This window comes from Manis pentadactyla, chromosome 3 (assembly GCF_030020395.1).
Source record: "Manis pentadactyla isolate mManPen7 chromosome 3, mManPen7.hap1, whole genome shotgun sequence".
Taxonomy (NCBI): Eukaryota; Metazoa; Chordata; class Mammalia; order Pholidota; family Manidae; genus Manis; species Manis pentadactyla.
The window spans coordinates 158701329-158721404 of NC_080021.1; the positions used below are offsets into that span (position 1 = coordinate 158701329).

At 42.3% G+C, this 20076-nt stretch overlaps 1 protein-coding gene across 1 annotated transcript in view; it reads left to right on the forward strand.

Moving 5' to 3' along the window:
- Positions 1 to 5796: 5796 nt before the first annotated feature.
- Positions 5797 to 20076, forward strand: part of SLC1A1 (solute carrier family 1 member 1) — a 68051-nt gene continuing 53771 nt past the window's right edge. Inside the window, exon 1 of the mRNA XM_036928430.2 lies at positions 5797 to 6121. Within this exon, the coding sequence (XP_036784325.1) occupies positions 6031 to 6121 (91 nt within the window). The 5' untranslated portion in view covers positions 5797 to 6030. The remainder of the gene's footprint in view (positions 6122 to 20076) is intronic.

Consider the following 20076-nt stretch of genomic DNA (forward strand, 5'->3'; position numbering starts at 1 on the left):
GCCAGTTAGGTTGGCCAACATCCAAAGACAAACAACAACAAATGTTGGTGAGGATGTGGAGAAAGGGGAACCCTCCTACACTGCTGGTGGGAATGTAAATTAGTCCAACCATTACGGAAAGCAGTATGGAGGTTCCTCAAAAAAATCAAAATAGAAATACCATTTGACACAGGAATTCCACTTCTAGGAATTTACCCTAAGAATGCAGCAGCCCAGTTTGAAAAAGACATATGCACCCCTATGTTTATTGCAGCGCTGTTTACAATAGCCAAGAAATGGAAGCAACCTAAGTGTCCATCAGCAGATGAATGGATAAAGAAGACGTGGTACATATATACAATGGAATATTATTCAGCCATAAGAAGAAAACAAATCCTACCATTTGCAACAACTTGGATGGAGCTAGAGGGTATTATGCTCAGTGAAATAAGTCAGGCAGAGAAAGACAAGTATCAAATGATTTCACTCATCTGTGGAGTATAAGAACAAAGAAAAACTGAAGGAACAAAACAGCAGCAGACTCACAGAATCCAAGAACGGACTAACAGTTTCCAAAGGGAAAAGGACTGGGGACGATGGTGGGAAGGGAGGGATAAGGGGAAGAAAGGGGGCATTGCGATTAGCACACATAATTTAGGGGTGGGGCACAGGAAGGGCTGTACAACACAGAGAAGACAAGTAGTGATTCTACAGCATCTTACTATGCTGATGGACAGTGACTGTAATGGGGTATGTGGAGGGGACTTGGTGATGGGGGGAGTCTAGTAAACATAATGTTCCTCATGTAATTGTAGATTTATGATACCAAAATAAAATAATAAAAAAATAAAATTCCTTCTGTAACAATTTCTAATCTGCCAGACATCTGAACACCTTGGCCTAGGAGGGCAAAGATCATGTGCTCAGAAAGGCAAATGAAAAAAGCACATCAATAACTCATATTATTACCTTTAGACACACACACACACAAAGACATAACTGAAATTATAATATGCATAGTTTAAGTTTTATATTTTTAGGTATACAAATAATGACTACATCTTTATTGTAAAAATCAACCCACCGGCTGTTTTACAACTATCTTGCCATTTCAAAGTATAATTGTGTGTATGTGCTTACCATTTTCCTATATAACCCAATCTGCTAAAATATACCTTTTAATCTTTGAGTGGCGTTCCATTGTCCAGTGTATTTTAAAACACTTGATCAGTCTTTAACTAATCCACTTGACTAGACAGTTATTTTTTGTTTGTTTGTTTTGTTTTAATTTTTTTTTTTTACTTTTAATTTTAATTTTTATTTTTTTTTGGTATCATTAATGTACAATCACATGAGCAACATTGTGGTTACTAGATTCCCCCCATTTTCAAGTCCCCACCACATATTCCATTACAGTCACTAGACAGTTATTTTTAATAATATGTGATGAACAGCCCTTTTTTTTAGTTTAAATTTCTACAGGTAGATGGTTGAGTTAAAGAATACCAACAATTCTGATGGAAAATGTTACAAACTGCCTAACACTCAGAAGAGTCATAGCATTTTATAGGTTTCATAGTAGTGACAGTGCCCATTTCTCCATACCTTCTTTAAGTTACAATTTATGATGTTATAATTATACATATTACAATTGTTAACTTAAAAATATTTTTTTAAATATCTTTGTTCAGCTGATAAATATTGGTTTGAATTTTCATTTCCTTGAGTACTAGTGAAATTTTTTTCATGTTTCAAATATGTACTGGCCATTTGTATTTATTACTTTAAATGGCATCTTCAGATGAGGAAACTGGGGTTCAGAAAGGTTAAATGACTTGTTGAAGGACACACAGCATCTCTGAAGCAGGTAACTTTTTTTTCATATTCCGAAATGAATTGGAATTGTTCTTTGTCAGAGTGAGCAATAAAACGCTGGGGCCATGTTCTATTGAATCCAAGAGTTCAAGGTCATCTAACTAATATATGTCTGTTTAGGCCAAATCATCTTTATAAAATATTGCTTGGAGAATCATCACGAAGATTTAATAAATTACAGTTTGTTTACTCTTTCATTTATAATTGTGAGATAAAGTTTGAAAGATAAAGACACGATTGCTAAAAAGGGTATCTGAATATCCTGAGAGCATTCTCCTTACCATCCATCAGTCATGAATGGCTGCACAGCTTTAGATGCTGAAGGAGGCTGGCACCCCATGACCTCCTTCTCCCCAGGACCACAGCATGAGAATAAAGCAGCCAACTGCTTATGTTTTATGATGGCAGAATCCAACCAGCATACTATTTCTAGAGATGCTCAGAAGCTGATGACTTACTTTCTGTTTCTGAATGCCTTTTTTCATTTCTATCCCAATTAATATATAAGGCCAGGTTGTCACCTCCTGGTTTAACCTTGTGTGGCAAAGTCAAAGTCTCCTTTCTTTAATAACTAACAAGAGAGTCTGTGAGTCAACAAGTAAAGAAAGAAAAAGAATAATGATGAAAATGCCAGTGTTAATGCAACATTCAAACAAAAAACAGGAACAAATAGCACCCTGGAAAAATGTAATCAGGTAAGAGTTGGCCAAAGGTTTATTTCAGCAAGATGAAAGAATTTGAGGGACCTGAAAAACGGGAGATGTTCACATCTATTGGAGGAGAAAAAAACCTAATTCTTTCCACTTGGCTGTAAGGAGATAAGACCTTATTGTTTCAGAAACTTGAGTGGTCACGTTTCCCTCGGGTGGAGCTTACAAGAGAAATGCCTCTTAACTCTTGTCCAATGAGATCACTTGTGTCCATCACTATCACAGGCAAAAAAAGTAAAAAAGAATAGAACTTATGCACAAAGGGTCTCTGATCTCCCCTGTCCACAAAGGGATGCTTCCTATGCCATTTCTTAGGCAGAGAAATCACATAGAGTTGGGTGCCAGCAGCAGTAACTGAGAGTGAATTCAAGAGCTCAACCACTGCCCATAAAATGCATGCAAGTCTCTACCTGAGCACAACACTTCAGAGCACCATAGTGTCTCCTGGATATGAAAGAATAAATAAAATAAAATTCACATAATTCAACAGTTATTTCCCATAACAATTCTGTATTTGTTCTTCATAAAAGAGGTGATGGTTTAAAGCATTTAGCATTTGTGTTTGTGCACTTAGCTTGAGTCAGACCACCTAGTTCAATCCTTGATTCTTCTCTTATTAATGGAGGGAACTTAAGCAAGTTACTTAAACTTTTTTTGCTACAGACTCCTCAGCTATAAAATGAAGAAGATGATGATACGTAGTATCTTATTCGATTCTTCCAACAGCCTTATGAGGTAACAACAGCCCTTACCTCATTAAGTTGTTGTGAGGAGGAAAGGAACTAATATGTGTGAAGTGGTTAGAAAGGTACCTCGCACATGATCAGTGCATTATAAGTGTTCGTTTATTGCTTACTTTTCATTACCAGATAAAGTAGAACTTCCATGTGGCAATAGCATAAACAGTTCATAATTCATTCACTTGGCCTACCCATTTTGAACTTGTGAGATTCTTTACTTTTATTAGATTTTAAGTATTTCAAAATGAGAGTATATAATTAGACTTCATTCATCTACTACATTGCATTATTTTAAACTTGCATAATTTAAGTTAAGCATAAAAGGAGTATGCACTATATGGGCTTTAGGTGTGACAACAGATTTTAGGTCTGTCGCAACTCAAAAGGACAATTACTGTTGATCAATACGCAAAGGTTCTTATAGGTCTGAAATCGTTTCAGGTGTGTTCATGACAGGCAGGCAACAAGAGAGAGAAGATGCCTGCCCAGGTTGAGTCCAAGTAAAACTAGTGATGACACTTGTGGTGTGCCAGGCACTGTTCTTTTACACCCATTATTGTATTCAATTTTTACAATAGCCCCATGAGTAATGCCCCCATTTTACTGAGGACATTAACAGAAACTGAGACACAAGAAAATTAAGTAATTTGCCTAAGGTCACCCAGCTGTGTGATGCTGGGATTTAAACCCAAATATCTTACCCGCCAAGCCCAGGTGCACTTGTTTTACTAGACCTCTAATAGTTGTGATACACAAAATTCATCTAAGGTTCTTCCACTTTTTTCTTTCTTTAGGGCCTATTTCTTAAATATAGCTCTCTTGGCAACTGTATTGGGCATGGGTATGCTTATGACAAACACTTCAGAAAATACAGGAAGACAGAAAAAAGATTCAAACATGATATTATTACCCAAACAGAACCATTATTAAAATTTTGTTGTACTATTTCCTTCTAGATTTTTTCTAAGTACATGGTTTTGTTTTATATGTTAGTTTTACACAGTTGTGATCAAATTGTAAACACAATTTTAATCTTCCTTTTTTCACTGATAATATTATAACATGGGCTATTCCATGCTAGTGGAAATTTTATAAACTTCCTTTATATAGGCTGCATAATGTACTGTTGCATGATATTTCCATAATATAGTTACCAATCCTTTTAAGTTGGGCATCTCACTATTTCCAGCTTTTTTACTGCTGGGTGAGTATTTTGGTCCCCTCTTTCCTGATAGTTTCCCTTCTGATATTTCTTCAGATTTTCCTCAGACACACAATGACCTTGACATCCCTCTAGCCTTCCTTCCCTCAAAATGTATCTGCCGGAAAGGAGCTGATAAACTCATTCACACTAAGGTGTACATGGTTCATAAAGCTTAATTTTTTTTTTTTAATCTCTTCAAGGATACTATAGCAATTGAAGCCAAAAGAATGAAGCTATAATTGTGGGGTTTTAGTCATCAGAAAAACTAGCTGGGGAGATTCCCAACCCTCTCCAATCAGAGCATAGACTTTACACTAGCAGAAAGGTACAGGGCTCACTTAATGTCAGGAAAGCTGATGAGAAGACAGCCCAGAGTTGTGGAGGTGGTGATGTGGTAAAGGGAAGGAAACGGTCTGTGTAAGCAAGGGTGCAAAAAATGGATAGAAGAATGGGAGAGAATTAGAAAATTCACATGGCGTATTTGGCACCACTTACCTAGTTTCTCCAACTCTCCCGTGTTTGCCTTTCCAACGCATTTGGCCCTCCCACCTTCTAGAACAACTTAGTCGAGTTCTCAGTCCTAATTACTCTGCCAAGTCTCACAGTTTGGGGGCGTCTGGGAGGCGCAGAGCCAGTCACAAAGAGCAGAAGTGAAGTTCTCAGGGGGCCCATTCTAGGCCCCTGTGTCCACCCACGGACAATCCTGTTGGGGCTTCACCTCTTGAGACTCAGAGGAGAGTCAATGCCTGTGGGGAGGATTAGAGGCCTCGTGTGAAAGTTCACAAAATTCTGTTCTGCCCCTCAGCACTTTCTTTCCCTCTTCCTAGAAGCTTGCGGGCTCTGTGGACTGCGGGCCAACCCGAAGCTGCGTGGTGGAGCGAAGGGGACACAGACAGAACTCGAAGGGGCCCGCGTTCTCCAGGGCCCCGCTGGGAATGGCTGCTGTGGCAGAGCAGGGAGGGGCGCAGGTGTGCAGAGTGAAGTCCAAGACAAAGGGGCCAGGGTCTTGGATTAGGGAGAGCAGGAAACCCTAAATCCGAAAACCTACCTGACCAAAAACACACAGAAAAGCGAGACTACGGTTGAAGGCTGGGGCGGGCGCAGGGTTCCCAAAGCAGCTGCTCAGCGGCAGCCGCATCGCCGGGCGCCCTTCCACGCCCGCCGCCCCGGGACCCCCGGCGCACACGCACGCAGCCACAGCCCGCCTCCCGGGGTCGCCGCTCCTCCCTCTGTCCTCTCTGGTTGGCCCTCGCCGCACAGCGCCGCGGCAGCAAGAGGAGCCGGCGCGCCCGCCACTCACAGTCACCGAGCTGGCACGGGCGGCGGGCGCGGCGCACGGTCTCAGGTAGCGGCGGCGGCGGTGACAGCAGTGACAGCAGCGGCTACAGCAGCCAGTACGCACCCTGTGCCTGGCGCGTCCGCATCCCGCCTCCACGCGCTGCCGAGCCGCCGCCGCCCCCGGGTCTCCGGCCCCCGCGCAAAATAGCTGCCGCCGCCGCGGCTCCGAACCCCGGCTCCCGCCATGGGGAAGCCGGCGAGGAAGGGATGCGACTGCAGGCGCTTTCTGAAGAATAACTGGCTGCTGCTCGCCACCCTGGCCGCAGTGGTGCTAGGTGAGCAGCGTGGCGGGTGGGCGGCGCGCGCTCCCTCACGAGCTTCCAGCGCCCAGGCTGCGGGAGGGCGGGCGGGTGCGAGGTGGGCAACGCGGGGCCCGGCTCCCCCGGCGCCCCCTCGGCCTCGGACCCCGCGCGGGGCTTTCCCGGAGGGTGTTGATTTCTGCGAGAAGAACAAAGCTACTCGGGGGCTCCCATTTGGGTGCCCCACGAGCGGCAGGTCCCTGCTTTGCCCAGAATGGTCAAAGGGGTTTTGGGAAGGGGAAAGGGAAGCAAGTAGCCCTGGGTTCTACCCGTTTGGAAGCGAGCATGGTTTAATATTTTTTAAATCTTACCTCCTCCACCCTTTTTTACCCTGGAGCACGCTGCCAGGACAGAGATGAGTGTGGCTCTCGGTTGGTCTGGAAGAGACACCTCAGCCTCGGGATGGCCAGGCCCCCCGGGAGGAGGTGGGGTGGGGATGTTGTTCTCCTTCACCCTGGGCCAGTTTCCTGCCAGATGCAGGGACTTGCAGCTTGGGCCCATAGGAGGTCATGCGGGAATTCAGCTAAGAGAACCCAAGATTTCACCCTTTCCCACCCTGCTAAAGAGCTGAAATAGCCTCTCTGAGCTTCCTTGCTCCTCACATTGTTTTTCTACTGAAAACAATTTTTAAGTCAATTACTTGTTTTTAAACAAGGGTGTATTTAAGTGATTCATTCTGACAGATCGCCGGACTAGGTGGATGTCAGAGCCATTGCTCAGAGGTGTGTAGTCTTCCTTTTTAGACTGAATTTTTGCCAGCTTGTTTGTTTTACAACTTGGGCTCCAGGATGCTCGGCTTTGGCTTGGAGCTATGTCTGTCTGTCTCCTTTCCTCCAGGAGCTGGCACAGGTTGGGTCATCCAAGGGATGAGACTCCTTTGAAGTCCTACCTTCCACCTTCCCTTTGGAGACAGAAGCTGGGTTTGCTGGAAAGGGGTGACAGAGCAGCTGCTGTTTCTGAATCTCAGAATTTGTTGTCTGTTCCTCATCTTAATGCTCCCTCCCCTCAAAAGAAGTCTGTGAAAATTAGTGGGATCCTCAGGGTCGGATCTGCTTCTCCAGAATCTTGTGCAAAGTGAACTCAGGTTTCTAGTAAATAAATAACACCTCAGAATTGTCTTAGCAGAGGCCATTTGTGGGAGGGAAGAAGAGAAGCAGAGAAGCAGTTTTAGTCTGCTTAACTCTGTTCCACCAATAAGGGCCAAGTGGCTTAGGATGTTTTTAAGGAAGGTTTATCCTGCGTCATTACATATAAATAACAGATGCCACAAAGAAAGTGATTTCCCTGCAGTCAAATAGATGAGATGGTCTTGACTTATTTTCCTAGTGATAGGAGCTCAGAATTAATTGTTAAATCCCTTTATAAGGACAGTTTCAGGGTAACCATAGGCTGGCATTTCTCTCCTGCTTCCGTGTAGAAGTGGAATAATCCTGCCTTTTCATCCATGGAGTTCTCTAGAGATGCTCACTTGTTAATCAAGTGTTGCACACCATTGTTGACTCTACCAATTCACTGGAGGCTGGTTTGGAAAGGATTTTGAGCAGTTGTTCCTGGCTTTTGGAACCTGTTGCATAAATACATCTTCAGGATCAAGGAGGATTACATACCCATTTTGCAGGTATGGTCTTTGGTGTCAAAAAGGCACTTTCCTCCAGTTTCAATGTGGATGAGCCCCAGGAGCTTGATTGAGATACTTTTCTCCAGAAAGGAAAACCTAGCACATAGGAATTTTAAGTGCCCAGGTGAAGTCTTCCTGGACATTTGCTCCTCTAGGAGCAAGTGTTTCTGCTCCTGGTCTGAGAATTGTTAAGCCCAGACCAACCACAATGTGTCCACAGGCCCTTCTTAGGGGCCTTTTTCTTTTTCTTCAGAGCACTGAGCCTGGGTGGAAATCATACCTATGTTTTGGGCAGTCTACACTGGCTCATTTGTTTAACCAGGAATGAAATTCCAGCCAGCTTATAACAGAAATGCTGGATCTATCCATAAACCCTCACTTGGTCATGATAGTAAGTTTATTTTTATAATGGTCTTAATTGATACAGAAAATCACAAACACTCTCATGCAGCCTCCTTTCTGGACCTTTTATCATGTGGATCTTAAAGAAGGAAAAACTAAATGTGTTAACTACCCTGACAACATATCATCTTCTGATTACAGCCATTGAAATGCTTGGTCCCTGCTATACTTCAGTAGCTCTAACACATTAAAATATTTTGATTATCAAAATGAGAGTCAAAGGTTTTTATGAGCCACCTTAAAGCCTCTGATTTTTCAAAACAGAGCATGTAAGGGTCATGCAGTTAAAGGTTATTTTTATTATGTGAGAAAGTGAATTCTTTTCATGGACAAGGGGTTCATAAGAGCTAAATATTTTCTCAAGTTATTATTCAAAGATAAAGGGATTGAATAGTTAAGTGACCATCTTTGTTAATTTCTGTGAAACCCTACTAGGTCTTGGAAAGAATATCTGGGATTTCCAGATGAGAGGATTTCCAGATGATGTACTAAAATATCATTAGGAACAATTTTCATTGCTTTCATTACAACTGTTATGGGCTTTTTCCCTGTTTCTCTAGTGTAGTAGAGAGAGTGCAGATCCTGGAGTTAAGAGCCCTGGATTTGAATTCTGTCACAACCAGGCTCTGCCACTTAGATTCTGGGATCCTGAATTTCCTCATCTGGAAAATAGGGATACTAGTCATTACCTCATTTTTTATTAGAGGTGATTAAGATAATGTGAAAATACCCTCTTGTGTGGCTGTCATGTAATAGGCATTCTAATAAATGCTATTTTAAGGTAAATCTGAATAAGTTGATTCTGAAGAAATTAATATTTTCTTATGAAATAAGGTTTTTCATGGTCTTTCTCTGTTCTGCTTACTGTCTTGGCCTATAATTTAGAGTCCAAGTTGATTCAAGTGTTTTGATGACATGTTCTATCTCAGTAAATACCAGCCTCCAGAGCATTATCAATTTTTTTAAAGGATATGTCAAGGATTAATCATTTTGTTTTGTGCCCCATATCCTGTTTTTCAATTAGTTTAACAGGCAGAAATTTCGAGGGAAGAAGTTTTGTGCTTCAAGTGGGAATTCTGTCCACAAGCAGAATCACCATGTATGAGAATTCTGTGTCAGAGCATTCTGATCACTTGAGCTAATAATGATTGTATCATGTATGATGTCAGTAAAGTGGTCGTGGAACCCTCACTCTATTCACAGCATAAAGCCTAATCTTTCTGTCCAGACTGGTTGTGCTTTTTTTTCAGTCATTTGAAAACTCTGATGTCCAGCTTAAGGATTTTTGGGAAAGAAAATAGATGTTATTAACATGACAGAACTGGCAAGCTTATTCATTCTGAATAATTTTCCTCAGAGCACTAAGGAAGCAATCATTTATGAGATTCAGATTGCAATATCTAAAATTGAGAACAATCCCTTCATGTTCTTACTAATGCCCTTGCCCCAGCCTCCCACCTCCTACACGGGAACTCTTGTAGTGTATTGTGTGGCTGTGCTAATTTGAGTTGTGATATATGCTCCCTTGCTCTGTTATATGTCTGTGAAGCCCCTGAGGACAGGGTCCAGCAGTAGCTTAGGCTGGTCCAAGCCTAGCACCTCATTTGCATGGAGCCTTGTGCACAGCAATATTCAAAATGTATTTCGCTATCAGTGAAGCCCATTTGCTCTGGCAAGTCCCAAGCCTGGTACTGCTGGGCCTCCGTCGGTTCAGCCTTGGCATATGCCTGAAGTAACCAACACAGAAATCATTTGTTCATTCAACAAATACATATTGGGCCCTTTTGTATGCCAGAGACTGTTCACAGCAGTGAACAAAACAATCAAAATCCCATCCTCGTGGAACTTACATTCAAGTAGAGAGAGGCAGACAGTAAACTGAATAAATAGGTGAAGTACAAAGTGGAGTGTGTACATGGTGAGAGTGTACCAGAGGACCATAAAGCAGGCAGGGGGCTGGGTGCCGACAGCTTGGGGAGAAGAGCAGTGATGTGGTCTGGTTGTATTTTAATCAGCTCTCCTGGGCTACCGTTTTGACCATAGGCCAGAGGCAAGGGTGGAAGGGGAGACCAGCTAGGAGGCTAGTGGAATTAGCCTACTGTGTATTTTACTTACTACTTTTCCAATCTCATTTCCATCATGGCTAGTGAAATATTAGGAAATGCTTTTGAAATGCTTTTTGCAACCATAAAGTGTTATTATTTTGCCATTATGTGGTTGAGGAAACAGAGCAGTGGAGAACTTGCTCAGGGTCACTCAGATAATAACTAGCAACACCAGGTCTTCCTGTTCTTTCCCTTGCCATCCTCTGGCTGCTTCTCTCCTCCTTTATCTTACTCCCCATCTCCCTGTCACTGTGGTCCTTGCTGACCCTCCTGGGAACCATGGTAGTCTGGCTGTGTGCCATGCTGGGATGGGAGAAAAGGATTCCATAGCATGCACTCTGGTCTATAGCCACCCCCTTCTTCCCTGAGACTGAGAAGGGGCAGAAATGTGCCTCCCCAGGACTCTAAGAATTGCAGTGTGCCACTGAGGAATACTGCTCCAGTGGGGTTTGCTAGCCTGGTCAGCGAGGCCAGCCTCCACTGTGCACTGAGACCCAGCCTTACGTCTCTGACCATGAGGCTGCTCTGTCATTTCCACCTTTGAAGTCTGCCCTCCCTACCTTCACACAGAGAGGCGGGCATGGCTGGAACAGGGGATGTTACTGAGGGACATGGAAAAACAAAAAGACACAAAAGGAGGTTGAGGCCACATCCAGGAGGGTGTGGAATGCCCTGCCCCTGCATGAGGTTGGGCAATGATGCAGAGCTGTGCTTAGAGAAGATCATTAAGACAAACAGATGTGGAAAATGGATCCAAGAGGCAATCTTGCAGATGGGCAGATCACCAAGGGGATTTCTCTGAAGGTCTGGGCAGGGAGAGATGGTGGCCTCAGCTAGGCAGCAGCAGCAGGAGTGGGAAGGAAAAGGCAGCTATGCAAGGTGTCCAGCAGGTTAACCTGATTTGGCCCTTGGGAGAAGGAGGCAGCAATCTTTAGCAGAAGAGGGAATCCTGGAAGGGACACTGGCTTGGAAGAGAACTATTGTACTCGCCTACTGTACATAATCAATCCCTACTTGGTTTTTATTACTCTAGAGTTAGAATATATTTGAATTTTTCTGCCTCCCCATCCTACCCTTGAGCCCTTGAGGGAAAGAATTCTGTGTCACCCCTCTCTGTACCCACAGCACCTGTCACAATGCCTGGTAGGCTCAATACGTTTTTGAATTGTTGAGCCATTTATGACCCAGCTTATTATTAGTAAGCCATTGTATTTGTTTGTTGAATGAATATATGAGTCCAAAGCTTAGCTTGAACTCCAGTTCTTCCATAAATTCTTCTCTGCCTACTTCACCTTCCTCTGATCTGCATCAGTAACACAGGTTAACATAGTTTACATATACCCAAGTCACAGATGTAGAACAATGGGCTCAACATCAAAGTCACTTCACCCTCCCATAGTGACCTTTAACCCTCATTTAGGTGCCTACAGAAGATCTCTTCTTCCACAGTTTACATATATACATACCAGGCATGTTAATATTTTCTTTCTCAAAAGTAGCTTATAGACCCCTTGAGAGTAAAAGCACTCCTCTTAACCCCTAGCAGGCACTGGAAAATAGGATGAGACTTTACAGTAATGAGATTGACTCATACAAGCTATGTTAAGAAAGGTTATCTGATACTTAAACTATCCAGGCCTTTGTTTCTTATCAGAAAGAAAAGGAGTTTAGATTACCTGGAAGAGCAAAGAGGGTTCCATTCATGTGGCAACTCCCGTTTATAGGTAGTAGACTGTCTGGTGTAATATGTTAGTTAAGAAAGAATTGGAAACAAAAGTTCTAAAATTGATTACTAGTGTCTGCCAAGGGCTGAGGATCAGGAAATATAGGGGCACATGTGCTGCATATTTGTTGATCCTGTTAGATTTCTGAGGTCCCTTCTACTTTTAAGATCCTTTAGCTCTCTGATCATATGGTCATTCCTCAGTTCATTGCTGGGAGCCAGAGGAGCTCTTCTGCAGGCAACTAAGTGAGGGTTAAAGGTCACTTTGGGAGGATGAATTGACTTTGATGTTGAGTCCACTGTTCTACATCTGTGACTTGGGTATAATAACATAAATTGTGTATGGGTTTATTACCAGGGTAATGTTCCATGTCAGCATTAGATTATCCATTACGTCAGTAATATGAGGTCTGATGAACTTGATATTGTTTCAATGTGTGTGTGTGTGTGTGTGTGTGTATTGGTGTGTGTGTGTGTATTGGTGTCTATATCTGTATCTTGTGTATCTGCTTAATGAAGTATCTTAGAGAAGAAGTCTTTTAGCTGGCTTGGCCCAAGTTCCACATATTGATCAATTAGGAGAGGAATTTTGGGCTTTGAAAGTCTATCCCTGATTATTTCATTTTTGAAACCAAATCAGAACCCACCAGATTTGGGGTATCACTGAAAATAGTCTGATTTTTTATTGTTCTATGCATGGTATGTACATCAAGGTTATCAAACCAAAACCCGCACAAAGCTATCTAGACTCAGAATTATAAAATGAATATTTAAAAAATTATTGTCAGTGTTAGACTTTGCATATCAGGGTTGTATACACATTCTTAATGCCATCAATTGGGATTGCTAAAGTACAGACAAGGGAAAAGGGTATGTGTGTGTGTGTCTGTCTGTCTACTCAGATTTAAGACTTAGAAAAGAGAGGATAATTGAGATACTTAGTATCTTGTTAGTTGGTATTTAATTTGAGATACACTGTTTTATTAGTACAAAAAAAACACTACTAATCAAAGTTACCCATTTGTCAAAACTTTAAGCAGCAGACATAAGAAGTAAAGGAAACTTCAAATGAAGACACATGATGGGGAATATTACTGTGTGCCAAATCATGATGTGATAGAGCTCATTTAGTAGTATAGATGGGTAAAAACCCTGGGTTTGTCAGACAAGATGTAAATAAATGCGATTAGGAATTAGCTATTGGAAAGCATGCACATGCTCATGTGAGCACATGCTTGTAGAGAGAGAAAGCTTTCCAGATTAATTACTTGTGAGAAATTGTGCTCATATTTAACAGAGCTGAGACTGAGAATAACTGTCCTCTAGGGAGTCAGTGACACACTGGCCTGGTGCCAGGGAATCTCTGTTCACCTGTGGAACTTCAACTCCCCCCAGTGTCCATGTCACTGGAGATCAGATCCGGGGTAACATATACTGCAGGGACTTGAACACTCTCAAAGGAAACAAACTCATTTTGGATGACATCAGGTGGCCCATTTAAACTCCCTTGCAGTCTTGTCTGTTAAAGTAGCATGTTTTCAATAGCCTGTCATATTTTGAATGTTAAACATACATCTCATAGAAGACAATATTAGAGACAGTTGTTATTAAGCCAATAATTCACTTTGGAGCTATAGTGTAGCTCAGTGGATAGATTTAGAAGGAGCTAATTCATTATACTTGCTAAGAAAACAGCCCCAAATTGCAACAAAGAGTCCTCTGTTGTAGTATGCTCCACAGTAACACCTCTGTTAATGGAAAGGAAGTGTTTTGGTGACTCACTCATTGCCAAAAATGTTACTACCCTACGTTTGAAAAATATCTGCAGACTGCCTGTTCCATTAGCAGAGGTAGAATATTTCCTTTCCAGCAAATACTCCTGCACTTTCTGGAATGGATGGACCTTGTCCCACCTCACAGGTACTCCATGCTGTGTGTCCTGGGTCATTCCTTCCCCAGCTCCAGTTGTGTGAACTCTGAGCAGTTGTCCCCACTCAGCCAGGACTGGGAGGACACTGCCTCGTTCTCCATCACAAGACCCAGAACTATCACTGGGATGAGACCCACCTAATAACCCCTTCATGCTTAGGCTTAGGTCTTTGTTCCCAGGGCCCTTCTTGGTCACAAAGTCCCTAACTGTGTCCATAGACTATTGTCACAACAAATTTTCACATGTCCAGGAAGGGTCCTGATACCATCATGTGACTCTGCTAGGTCTACATATTAAAGCTTTTGGTACTGGAACTTCCCCTCAGGAATGACCTCAGAGAGGGTCCACACTGGGTGTTTATTCTTATAAACGGCCCTGAGGCAATAACTATTTGGGTTCAGTGCTCCCAAGTGGTTAAAACTGCATTTACTTACTCAACTAAGAGGAAACCCTTAGAAGAGAGAGCTTAAGTCAGATTATATAATCAAATTATTTTTCTACCACTGTCCTGTTGCTTGAGAGTTACTTAGTTACTCATAATTCAGTGAAGAATTAAGTCAACCAAAAAATGCCCCATCACCAGAAATGACTAACCACAGAAAGCCTGATCTCCAAGCCTCTTCCCATTACTGGAAAATAAACTGATTTTGCTCAATTTCTATGGGTATTTCATATATTTATTTGTTTTCTGAGCCACCTAACCACTATACAGGTTTCATATAAGATCTCCCAAATTATGAGACAATGAGGGAGACACATTTTTCTCCTTTGAAAAGTTATGTGATTAGCCAAGCCAAACTTAATAGCTAATGTTTATTGAAGGCTTAGTCTCACTTTTATGCACAATTTATTTCTCATTTGACCCTCACTCAGCCCAGTGAGGCAGGGAGTTTACACATTTTTATAGATGAGAAGACTGAGATTTACAAGGCTTGTCATGTGGCCAAGGTCACAGTTAGAGCTGGGATTTGTACCCAGGACTGTTTGACTACTTCCTTCCTAGCAAAATTTGATATACCTAATTGATAGTTCAAATCATTCTTATAGATTTCATTCCTGTACAGTAGCTAAATAAAGCCTATTACCCTCCCTCTTTTTCCATCCATTATATCCTGGTTCTTCTTTATCTTGTCCTTTAACTTTCTCCCATTCTCCTTCATAAACCTTCTGTTTGAACTTGTATTCTAGTTCAGTTTGTCTGATAGTTTCTTTCCCAGGATGTTATGCTTTTCTGCCCTGATGCTTTTAACTCGTGTACTTCACCCACTGTTATCCTAACCATCCTTGAAGGTGGATCTAATACTCACTTTTATCACATAGGCTTCTCTGACTGCTCAATAAGAGATAGCCTCCTTTCATTCTGCTCTTATGACCCCTAATTTATATTCCCACATTATACTGCATTTGCACCACCACTCCCAATCCTGCCCTGTGGCAGACGTCACTAGTTGATTGCAGCAGTCTTTACCAGGGAAGCTTTGTGATGGCCTCAGAATCCCCCAAACTATCCCCCAGGCAACCACCGTTAATCAAAGGGAATTGGCATGCAAGATGAAAATCATTGTCCATTGCTGGGAAATTCTGTTCATTTAGCAATCAATTAGGAACTCAATGTAAAGTGAACATGCATTGATGTTACTGGCAAGAGATTTAGAGTTGAAGTCTGTGTTTTGTCTCAGACTGCCAAAGCCAATACCTGCACAAATATTATTAACATGAGCCTAAATGTGGTAAAAGCTGCAAGAAAGCTACAATGTGCCTTGGGCCTTTGTAGAGGAGAGTTGGAATTGGGGAAGAGTTCTTGGAGAAGACTAGGAATGTCCTTAAGCAGTTGTGGTAGGATTTCTGGGTTTGAAGATTGGAAAGATTACAAGCTCAGGTAGGGATAATGATACGAAATGGTATCAGTAAAGGGGCCTTTATCCTATCTTCACCCACTTTCAGTATTATATGGAACTACTATTAATATGTGTATTGTTAGGTTTTCACTTCTCTATCTTACTTCAGTATGGGTAAAATTGCAGTATTTCCAGAATCTCTCACCTGCCCTTAGTGCATTTCCATATCAGTAGATGTTCCAAGGGGTGGAGAGTAGTAGTCCATCTCCATATCAATAGGTGATTACAAGGGAGGTGGAGAGTGAGTGGACACCTGGATTGGAGTGATATTTGGGGGGTCTTTTTGTAGCAGAGTGGTGAGAGACACGGGCAAGCAGAAGTAGATGACTGCTTATAAGCAATAAATGGGTTTCTCCCACTTTATTTCTCCTTTTGACTGATTTTGGCTTCAAAGCTTATTTGCCCCAGGCTGGGAGGAACATATTTTCCTCCTGGAGTTGCACTCAGTTTCCTTAGAATAAAGAAATACTGCCTTATATGGATGTGTCACCCTCATAGCATCTAGCATTGCACCTATTTCATAGGAAATGCCCCAAAATGTTTTTGACTGATTACAGAACCTCCCACATTGAAGAGGAGGTAAATTGTTGATAAACTTATCCCATTGACCCCCTAGTTACCCATCAGTTATGTGGGCTTTTGAATGAAGACCCTGGAGAACTCCTATCCAAGCCGTAGTCATCCCAAATATACTTTACTCAGAGGTGGACATCCCAGAAGAGCAAGCCTAGTCACTAGCAGTTCTGAAACCATTTTAGTGTGAACTCATTATGGCCCTAAAGCTCCCAGACTAGAGGCCATCTCTCCACCTTGAGGAAGATCTGACCTTCTCAGGAAATCAGTACCAGAACCAGCCTGCTCTCCAGAGAATTACCTGGACTAATTAGAATGGAAGATCCATCTGGTTTCCCAAAGTCAGTCCATGGCATGGAGCTGAATCATTCTTGGATGGTAGAACCATTCTGAGTATGATACTTAGCAACTTCTTTGTCTTTTAGTGAAGGTATTTCTAAGTTTGCCCCTGCCATCCATTCTTGTCCGCATTTTGACCGCTGCTTTCCTTTTCTGGAGATTTTTTTCTATCATAAGAATAATTAGCCTGTCCTGTGCTGCCTATTCCAGTAGACCTTGAGCTTGAACTGCTTGGATAAACACTAGACTTAGTCATTAAAGAGTTTGATGATGGGTTTTTACTTTTTTATTAGCAAAGGTTAATGGTCAACCAGGAGACGTAACAGATTTGCTCCATTTCTGCTTTCTCTTCATTGATTCCTTTCTCACACCTAGAGACTTTCCTGAGTTTCCATCACATGGAAAAGATTCTGAGTTCCACGGAGTAGTGGAGATGGAGATCTTGTTGCTAATTCAGAGGTTTCTAAGGGAAACAAGCCCAAGAAACATGCCCAGGTCTCCTCTGTAACTGGTTTGCCACCTGCATTGAATGTTAGTATTTTCCAGTAGTCTACAACTAGCTTGTTTATTTTGGGGAAAAAAAAACAATTAGAAGTTTTCATCAGTTGTTTAACTGGAAATAATTGAGTAATGTTTGGTTGCTTTTTTACCCTCAAGAGGAACCATGGAAGACTGGACTCTCTGAATCTAAGATCTAGAACCCTGAAGCTGCCTGAAGTGGTGCTTATCTCTGAGCTTTTACTGGCTTCGTGAATCCTGCTCAGTGTTCTGTACTCTAGGGAAAAGGCTTGGTGGATGACAGTAGATGAGGTTTGCAGCTGTGACTTTTTCACAAGGATGCATTAAAAAAAGGACTCGTTCTTCCTTTTGACAGCCTCCTCCCATACCCTGGGGAACATCTATTGTCCATGATGGCAATACTGAGAAAGGGGGCTGAAGAGCCTCACACATACAGTTCTGAGATTCCAAAAGTAAACAAAATGTTTCTGTGAAAAGACTGCACTCCCCTTGTTTGATTTTTTTGGGTCTCTGGTGATCATCTTAAATGCATTTATAGTCATTTCTAGACCTTCAGTCTAATCCATTGTTGCTCTCAAACAAGTTAATATATGTGGAGGTACTTTATGAAACTATAAAGTGACTTATAAATGTTTGTTATTGTTTCCCAGAAACTCTCAGAAACAAAAAAGGGAGGGGGTGAAAATGGTGAAACTTGGATCCTGAGTACAATGTTATTTCTTCAAGACACTGGTATACAATGTCATCTTTGTATGTTTCCTGAGGTCCTACACTCATCCTGTGTGAAAAGGTATCTGGGCTGCTTTTAGTGGCTATATGTCATGTTTAGCATTCTACACATGAGTGTTCCTACCTTTCACAAACAGTAATCAAACAAACTGGCCTGTCTTTGCCTTTTTTTCTTCCAGTGAGGATTAACAGAAGCATCTGAGGTATTTACAGAGATTCCTGACCCAGTCTTTTAACCCTAAGGACCACTTGCAGGTTCTTCAAATATGTCTTCACTCACTTGAAGATAAAAATAAACATTACTGCAGTTCTTCTAGGAGTGAGGAAGGAGAGGTCAGTTACAGCTCCAGAGGTTAGGAGAAAATGGTAAACATTTGGCAGACAGGCAGCATGATTAGGAATCATGGAGAACAGAATTCAAGGTGACAGAAGTTTTTGAAGCAGAGGTGAGGAAAGTGTGCTGAGGAAAGTCGGGGGAGTCCCAGTTACTTAGACTTAGCATTCTGCATGCAGGGTTCATCAAACTGGGCGTTCCAAGCTGTGGCAGGTCTAGAAAATTTAGGGTGACTGGCTGCCTTCTTTCTCCCAGGGGTCAGTTTCTTTAGCTTCTCTCAGCTGCTACTGACTAAAACTTGCTGTGGGGGAGATTGTCAGATTTCATTTATACATGGGGAGAAGGCTTCCTAAGATTGTGTAATGAACCAAGAAGGTGCAGGAGTTGTAAAATTGGTTATTATAAAGAGGTAGTGTTCCTAGATATCCGATGTTAAGCCTAAAGAAAGGAACTTCCTTCAGGCAAAAGATTCCAGGGCATCTCAAAACCCTACAGGTCTGGGTGAAGGGGCTTGTAACTCCTTCAGTGACTTGGAGGCCAAATATTTGCCCAGGTTCCACGGAGGAGAGTCGAGTGTGACCACAAGGCAGATACGGGTTTTTCATAGGAATGCATAAAACAAGCTAATAGGTAGACTCATCCCAGAGAGTATCAAATATGAACCATTTTGAGAGGAAAAAACAAAGTATAATAAAGAGAGCCAGCCACAGGTAGAAAATGATAGATTTTAGAACCTACGAATTGGGTCAGAGGCACCTCAGGGTATGCATATGGGACAAAAGGAGAGTCTGGTTGTTCCTAGATGGAAAGGTTAACTCACAAGCTGGGCCTTTAAGCCTGATGGATGCTTGCAATAGAGACTGGATTCCTGGGGGCTGGTCCTATAACCAGCTTCATTCTCTCTTGAACCCAAGGGCTCTTTGGACTTCAGGGGCCCCAGAAGCCTATGAGAAGTCCTGAGGTATAGGAAACAGGTATCCAAATTCGTTTGGGTGTATTACAATGGCCATTGTCAAAGGAAGACAAGCCCATGAGTCAGGAGTTACTGGAGAGGCCATATTTATGATGTTCCCCCCACCCTGGGTTTGATGTCCCTAAGACAAGGCAGCAGAATTTGTGCCCATGTTCCTATAGCCCAGTTTTCACATTCTGCTAATGGGTCCTCTCAGCTATTTTCTCCTGCCTTTAGCAATCAGGTTTGATAAGTAAGAGTAGAAAATGCAGTACTTCCTGGGCACATACTTCAAATATTAATTATAATACATTACTGGTTCAGTTCAATGCAACAGGTATTGCTTAAACACCCCTGGAGTGTCAGACTCGGTTCCTGGGGCAGTGGGACTCACAGAAGTGATTATATGATGTTTATGCCTCAGGTGATTGAGATGTGGGAAGAGGGGCAGCCACAGAGGTCTGTTGATGGGAATAAGAGATGCAGATGAAGCTCAGCAGAGCCCAGAGAAGAGAATCATTCCACCTGGGAAGAGAGCTGGGAAGGCTTTCTGGAGGAAGGGGCTACAGGGCCTTGTCCCCACAGCAACCAGCCTTTCTTCCTTTTAGAGAGGGCAGGTGTGGCTGATGGACAAGGCACTCAGAATACCAGTGACACCTTCTCTCTCCCCACCTATAATTAGGACTCTTGTAATCGGAAGGTACAGAAAATACAAGTCAAACAGGCTTATGACAGAAAAGTGGAGCATGAGGCCTAGCATTCATGTCTCAAATAACTTAAGAGCTCAGAAACAATACTGGATTCAAGTA